This window comes from Vicia villosa, unplaced genomic scaffold, assembly GCF_029867415.1.
Source record: "Vicia villosa cultivar HV-30 ecotype Madison, WI unplaced genomic scaffold, Vvil1.0 ctg.001404F_1_1, whole genome shotgun sequence".
Classification (NCBI taxonomy): domain Eukaryota; kingdom Viridiplantae; phylum Streptophyta; class Magnoliopsida; order Fabales; family Fabaceae; genus Vicia; species Vicia villosa.
In genome coordinates this window covers 211,514-219,409 of record NW_026705605.1, presented here as the reverse complement: position 1 = coordinate 219,409, position 7,896 = coordinate 211,514, and the positions used below count along the sequence as shown (strand labels likewise).

The following is a 7,896-nucleotide window of genomic DNA, read 5'->3' as shown; positions in this document are numbered from 1 at the left end:
TAAAAATCATTTTTAAAAATTAAAAAAAAAAAAATCTTGTTAAAACATAATGGCCATGTACAACTCATTTATAATGAATGTTTAATAAATATTTGATCACTCCAAACTAAAAAATATATTAAATTCATCTTATTTAACTAAAATTTATATATTTCAACAGTAAATAATCATTTATTATTATGTAAAAGAAAATCAAACCCACTTTATAGTTTACAATGAATATGTTAATATTCAAGAAACAGTATTTTATTTTTCTCCCCAATAGAGTACTAGTATATAAATAATACATATTCTTATGAGATAAGATCCCCTGCCAATGTTCTAATTCCTTCTCTTATCATTTGAATGAAAGAATTTAAGGTGAAATCAAATATTATCAATTGGTAGGAGTCTGGTGCAAACGTGTTCCCCCAGAAATATTAGATGCAACAGTTTTTTACGAACGCAGCTAGCATGTACCATCCATATAATCCACCAGCAATTCCTGAACCGTTCCTCTATCGGGCATCTTCCCGGCCGCGCCATATATAGGTGCCAGTCCTCCACTTATTGGACCCGGATTTTGTTTCACCTGAAATTCACACACACACAGAAAAGCTAAATAGAAAGTACAGATCAAATTATGATTAGTATCCTATACAGAAGAACAACTTACAGTTTCTACAGATTCCTTTAAATCCCTTATAAAGTCATCAACAATTGGTACATGTTGTAATGTCACACAGATATGGATGCTGATTCATGCATAAAAAGGAAATTTTAGTTTATTAAAAGTAAAACCATAATCCTGAAATGATCAGAATCGTAAACTAGAAAGTATGATACTCCAAAGTCCAACCTGTTGGGTCTCTGCAATGCATTCAAATGCCAACCTTTGGATGACATGATATCGTTGACCTCAAATATATCCAGAACCTTGGATCCAAAAGCTATAATTGTCATATCGGGTCGTCCAATAATAAACAACTCAGGAATCTCCTCTACACTGCATATAACATAATCATAACCGTTACATTCAAAAAATATATACAACGTACAGCACAAGAAATAGATACAGAAAGAGACAGTATCTGTACCCTTTTTGTAGTCTTTTTGATCCTTCCATAATTGCTTTCGTATGTTCCAAGTAACCTGTATAATGAATTGGACCATCAATAAGCCTTACATCACACATTAGAAACCTCATTAGAGTTTACAGAAATGGAAAGCAAATTATTTAGTTCAAAATTCGTGGAGAGCTACCTTCTTTCCCTAGAGACATCATTGCTGCCCATGCACCAGCAATAAGGCTTCCAGGTCTACTTCCAGCTATGGTTGGAGATACATACAACCCACCAGACCACTCAGTAACTGACAAATGAATCACAGAAAAGGACAACAGAATTAATCCCTTAACAGACAAGTATAGAGATATACTACTAGAAATTGGATATGTCCCTCTCAACATATAACTGCAATAGAAATTTATCCAAGACATTACATAAATTGTAGTCTTACCTGCAACAAATTGATTCTGTAGAGTCCAGAAGCCACAAAGAAAATACGTTAGTAATCAGCTGCAAGTCAACAACTAATTTCCAAAAAACAGTGGAAGGCGGGATGCAGAGAAGTTAATCCATAAAATAGAATCAAAAATCGAAGGGAGGAAGATAAAAGAGAACCTATATTTATAGTATTCATTTTTTTGAACGAAAAGATATTTTATTGGATAGAAAAGATGAAAAATAAAACTAGGGAATGAGTAAGTTCTAGATACAACAAATAAGGAAAATAGAAAATGAAAGTCTAGATTCTAATCTAATAAACATAGCCATAATTTTAATCACTTCATTTTTACCAAATCATTAGCACATGTCATAAAAAACTGCTGCAAAGTAGAGGCTGAACCCCCATTAAAAATACCACAAAGATGACAAACTCTTCTTAAACTAACTTTTCATAGTGTACAACATACACATTAGGGAAAACGATCCATCACCAGAAGTTTTAATTAGTTACTGTTTATAAATGCAATTCCAAATGTTTGTCATTGGTTGAAAAATTTTGATTGTCCCTTTCTATTCCAGTAACCTTTTGAGAGTTTCATATGAAATGCACTGAAATAGGGGTAATGTTAGGGAATGGGCATATAAAAAATAATTATGCACTTTTATAATTCAGCTATTGATTGTATATTCATCATCAAGGGGCTCAAGGATAGATATTAAAACCGCATTATTTTGCATTTGAAACATACAATTCCATGTCATAGATATGAATTACAAATGGTTTTGAATTGCAATACATGCGGATATTGGTGCAATTCCATATCAATAATGTGAAATGTACGGTGTCGGTGCAACAATATGCTATTTTTCCTCCTTTTTCTTTCCTTTCAGACTTCTCTCAAATAAATTGAAAACTCAAATAAACTTAAATTGTTAAATGAAAAAAAAAACTTAAGGTCTAAATGCACCCAATTGGACTATTCATCTTAACCACAGGAGCTTCACAGTCACTAGTTCACTCAATGCATCCTAATTGGCTGTTTCACTGCTCTGTTTTTATTCTTCCAATGCACCTTGTTTGGATATAAAACTGCTAAGTTTTTGTTCCTACAAACATAGGCTTCATACAATCATTTTATATGGCTCCCAAGGCAAACCTCTGGGAATCATAGTTAATTCTATAAGGCTGAATAATACAGTTATCTAGTGTACTATCAGTCTATATATTTGAGAACTACCAATATAATTTTGTTTACTTAAGGAGTTTCCCAACACGATATACTATTTAAATTGTGATTTTGGTAGCCATTTACTTGCCACATTATATAGTTCCTCTTCTATCTCCAGTTTCTATTATTGTACTCAGAAAATAAAAGCTCTCATCTTCAATAATTATTGAGCAAGCCAATTATTTACCTTTCTGATTTCATGGTTCCTATATAGAACGATACTTGTTCCTTTGGGAGCTAACCCATATTTATGCACATCCACTGATATTGAAGTAACCCCTTTAACAGAAAAATCATAAGGTGGAATATCGTACCTGGGAAGAAAAGGTTAACATGAATTATTTAAACTGGAAACGGCATTCATTGAAAAGTTAAGAGCAATGTATCAAGCTCAATAAAAGAGTGTGTTTATTCCCATTTTATGTAGGGTTGTATCATATACTCCCATTTTCGGTAGGGCTGGATGGATGATTGCCTGTGTTATACTCGGTTAGTATAAATAAACACCAACCATAAAAACATAATATGCAAAATGCATAATCCCAAACAATAAGACTAAAGATAGAGAGAATTATTTTACTGAATAAAAAAAAACGGTATGTATTTGTGAAATAGTTGTAGTTCCTCTAATGCTTGGAAAGATGTTCAGTCTAGATGGTTGAAAAATAAGTTAGAATATGTTGTCAGATGCAGAAGAAAAATCCACACATCGACAGATTTTTAACTCCACAGGTTAAAATGAAAAATCCAGACAGATTTTACTCCACAGGTTAAATTTTAGTATGAAAGTATAGAGCCTAAAATAATAAGGAAGAAATCAAAGGCAAAAGTATAACAAAACTGACAACAATATCGAATAACAGTTCGCTAATATAAAATGAGTAATGCCAGCTATACCCAAGCTCACGAGCGAAAGGTAATACAAAGCCACCAAGGCAAAGGTCCACATGGAAACAAATGCCAAAGCTTGATGCTAGTTGACCAAGTTCCTACAGGAGAAATTGTCAAATTATCTATGTTATAGTAGTTCAGCAAGCCAGTTGAATTCATACAATTTTTGTAACAGTAGATAACGGGGGGAACTTACTTCAATGGGGTCTATTATCCCATGAGGAAACCCGGGAGAAGATCCAACAATCTGCATAATCACATGATAGTCAATTTCACTTGATAATAAAAATTAGAGCTATTAAGAGTTTGCATATCTAAATCCAATACAAAGAATTTTCAATCTTTTAGACTACATTCTATTAAACGGAAAAAATCATAGAATAATAAAATAGCACGATTGAGTAACTTCATACCAAAATGGTATTTTTGTTAATATAACGCCGAATTGCTTTCACGTCCGCTTGAAAATCTTTGTTAACTGGAACACGCCATAGTTTTATGTTAAAATACTGTGCAGCTTTATCATATGCTGAGTGACCAGACTCGGGAATTATCCTATAATCGAAAAACTAATTTTCAAATAAACCAAAAAGAAGATACTATACCAACGATATAAAACTGAATTATCAGTGCCATACATTTCGGGTTTTGTAATTCCTTTTTTGGACTTCATATAGTCGCGAGATGATTTAACAGCTAATAATATGCTTTCAGTTCCTCCTGATGTCATGTTTCCACATATTTGTCCTCCAGATGCCTTTTCTTTACTACCGAGAAGTGCCGCTGTCATTGCAACCACTTCTGCCTCAAAGCGTACGACACTCTGGAATACATCCAAATGCAAGGGGTTGGTATGTGCAAACCTGAAATTTCATTAACATTAATGGCTGGATGCAAATGCATAAACATGGAATGACCTTAGGATGTCAAATTCTCTAAACTGTCAGTCATTCAGATGCCTCGACATTATCAACAAATTTGATGTCAAAGTCTAATTTTGAAACAGTTCCAAAAGGGCAGACATTAGAGCTAACCCAGGTTATGATTATTAACAGTTAACATTCCATGTACCGTTTGATGAACAAGTTAGTACAAGACAGAACATAACATGAGTTTTATTCCATGATTGGTGCATATTGTACACAGAACAATATGGAACTACGTGAAAAAAGTTGTTATTCCAAAAAAAAGGTGAAAAAAGTTGCAACTTTTGGTTTCACTGAAAAGGCAAACTCAAAGAGTACATCATGGAACAGATTGTTTTGTTTCGTTCTGTTCATGTTCCAAACACTATCTCAGTAGCAACAAGATGCCAACTTAATTTCTAATTAGATAGAAGTCATAACCACAGGTTTGCGTTGAACATTTTCAAATTCAAACAATAAGGAAAGCACTTCCCAAGTTCCTATAACTCATGGGCAGACTATGTCAGAAGCCAGATTAGTGTTGAGACAAAATGCATAATCTAATAATTCTACTTAAAAGTGGAATAACTCCAAAGTCAAAAGCAAACAAGCTTGGGTAGGTAATCTCTGAAGTAGGCATAATGAAATTAAATCTGGTTTCAAAACCACTGAACTAATAAAATTTAATTATGTGTATATTTCAAACTTAAAGAACATAATTCTTTAGGAACCAAGGTTACGGGGTTGGGCCAGAGTCTAATAAAGAGACTGAGCAGGGAATTCGCAGTATTACTTATGTGGCAGGTAGTGGGATATATAACAGAATATAATGGAGAGAAAACAGAACGGAGGGTCATTAAATATTATTCAGTTAAAAACCTTATGGATTGGGCAGAGAGAGATTTGCCTCTTCTCTTCGATGATGTTGCTCTGGAATCACAGGGTTCATCTTCCGTAATAGTTGTTTTTTTTCAATTAATAATACAATTTCTATTTATGTCAAGAAAAAAAACATAATTTATTTTTCTCTTTAATTTAAGTTCTATCATAATTGTCCATCTGTATGTAAAAAAACTATTAAAAGAAACATAAAAATTCAACTGAAAACTCTGCAGGTCTTACTAACATTGAGCAGGCCTCATTTATGACATAAAAATGTTCACTAGACTCACTTCCTCCAATGTAGCTGCAAGAAATAAATAATTTAAAAGAAAAAATGTCATCAGTCCCATGTACAACCAAATGGACCCCTCCAAATAAATAAAAGCATCCCAAACAGAAATGATCAAAATTTAGCATTTAATGCTATGCAAATTACTAACATACACTGTACCAGAGCATTTGCCTTGCCAAATTGCATCATTTTTTTTCTCTTCTTTCATTTTCTCAAGCACAGATGTCCCCAACCCCGTGCTTGGCAACTCTGTCGTCCAACCATCTCTTTTAGATTTACCATCCGACTGCAACTTATCCACAACCTGTATTCACAATGACCAGATTAAAAACAAAATTAGTCACCATTCACAATCTATGGCCTAAAGAAACCAATAAACAAAAGCGCGCCCAGCTATTAACAAATAATAGTGTAACTAATAACTATAACCCTGTTAAAAAAAAAAAAAAAGACATTTCTAATATCCAGATATTCATCAGCCACTTAAGGAACAGCAACAATACCATAAAATGAACCCTACAATCTTAACTCAACAAACCCAATTCTTCACCTCCTGAACCCTAAGTTTAGCATTCATTAATCACTTACATCACTTTTTAACCCCATACTAAAATGACCCCAAGGTTAAAGGTGAAGCGACAAGCTTCATAAGAAAAACAAAACCATTGATTTCGAAGGTACAAGTGCAATAAATAACACCAATCACATAACCTAAACAAAAAGTACAAAAAATAAATAAAATTGAAATGTCTAAAAGGTGATATTTGACCTAGAGGAACTGCCATTAATTACATGTAACTATCAAAAGCTCCAATTCCACAATATGCAGTTCAAAACTACCTCGTTTTCCACTGCAAAATTCAACATATGCATTGTTTGACCTTGTTGCCAAACAATGCATATGTTGGATTTTGCAGTGGAAAAAATTGATTTTGAGTTATTTGATTGTGGTTAAAAGTGAATTTAATGTAAAGTGATTTATATTTGGATAATTTTATGCAAAATTGAGTTGAACAGAAAATTTCAATATAAAAATCACATTTAAACTCAACTAAAAATTCTATCTGAAGTAGAATCAATTTTTGAGGCAGAATCAATTCTACTTTAGAACAATCAAACATATTCGTAACAAAAAATAGCATATACCTTTATAAAAATAAATAAAAAAATTATATTAATTGCATACAGAGTTCAAAAACACAAAAAACTGAACTAGCCACTAATCTGATAAACAAACACATGCAGTAGTATATCTACCAAAATCAAATTCAAATCCAATAACCAAAACACAAAAACTCAATCCACAACAACAACAACAAAGTCACATGAAGTTGAATCAATCCAATCCAATCAAATATAATAGAATTACTACACTATTCAATATAGCTAACCTTCTGTTTTTCAGCATCTATATAACTCTTCACACCAGGAATCAATCTGCAAATCAAACAAAAACAGATCTCAATTAAAATCACTAACACTAATCATAATCGTTAACATAAACTATACAATGCATGCGATGATATTAAGTACTTGATGAAGTTCATGAAGAACCCTAGGAGAGTAGCTTTGACTCCTTTATCACGAAAAACTTCGAAAAACGAACGAACTACGTTCGCGACAAAGATAGTGAAAAGCGGAACGAGAATCAGTGCAAGAGGTTCGTATTGAGATAGAAACGAATTCGCGGTGGTTCGAAAGTGATTAAAGTGATAAGTCAACACAGAAGAATCCATAACGCGAAAAGAATAATGAAGAAGAAGAAGAGAATGAATGGATGGATTATAGAGAATAGGAAAAAGTGATTTATAAGAAAAGTTGATTATTGTGAATGATTAATAGTAATAATAATCGCTTTTTTTTGGAGTTGCGTGCAAGTTGTTTCTTAGTGGCTCGTCGCGTGTCGTTGTCACGTGGGCGTTATGGTTTTTTCTACTTCTTCGTTTATGGGCAGCCGTGACTAATTTGATAAAGCGGATTCTTTCTAAATAAGGTGGTTCGGTGTATGAAGCCGGAGAGTTTTTCCAAAAATGCCTATAAGTTATCTATAAGTTTGTTTTTCCAAAAATATCATGTTGGAGTAGTTGAACTTGAAAATGTAGCTTTCTTTGGTAAAAAAGTGAATCTTGTGTAATGATGATTTTTCATTTTTAAGGTAAGTGAATCTGACGATGGTTTATAAGAAAGAATGAATAGATCTTTAATTGAAA

At 32.8% G+C, this 7,896-nt stretch overlaps 1 protein-coding gene across 2 annotated transcripts; it reads right to left on the bottom strand.

Annotated features, from left to right (window-relative positions):
- Window positions 1-228: 228 nt before the first annotated feature.
- On the bottom strand, window positions 229-7,551 carry LOC131634983 (sphingosine-1-phosphate lyase). 2 transcript variants are annotated; one of them, XM_058905613.1, is made up of 15 exons: window positions 7,220-7,551; window positions 7,078-7,123; window positions 5,839-5,990; window positions 5,639-5,698; window positions 4,246-4,470; window positions 4,021-4,162; window positions 3,804-3,854; window positions 3,614-3,705; window positions 2,904-3,030; window positions 1,498-1,513; window positions 1,243-1,350; window positions 1,077-1,131; window positions 839-985; window positions 656-734; window positions 229-571 (listed from the first exon to the last, which is right to left on the bottom strand). In XM_058905613.1, the coding sequence occupies exons 1-15, from the start codon at window positions 7,420-7,422 to the stop codon at window positions 449-451; spliced, it is 1,626 nt and encodes a 541-aa protein (XP_058761596.1). In that variant the 5' UTR covers window positions 7,423-7,551; the 3' UTR covers window positions 229-448. The 2 variants fall into 2 exon arrangements, with proteins under 2 accessions (XP_058761596.1, XP_058761597.1); XM_058905614.1 differs by lacking the exons at window positions 7,078-7,123; window positions 7,220-7,551 and having other exon boundaries at window positions 5,846-5,988.
- Between the last annotated feature and the right edge of the window lie 345 nt (window positions 7,552-7,896).

Bases quoted from the DNA above. Each gene is read 5' to 3' on its own strand.
- LOC131634983 (XM_058905613.1), bottom strand. From the start codon at position 7,422: ATGGATTCTTCTGTGTTGACTTATCACTTTAATCACTTTCGAACCACC. The intron at 7,124-7,219 runs GTACTTAATATC...TTTGATTTGCAG, and splicing joins TTCTTCATGAACTTCATCAA to ATTGATTCCTGGTGTGAAGA. The intron at 4,163-4,245 runs GTATGGCACTGA...TTTCGATTATAG, and splicing joins GGAATTACAAAACCCGAAAT to GATAATTCCCGAGTCTGGTC.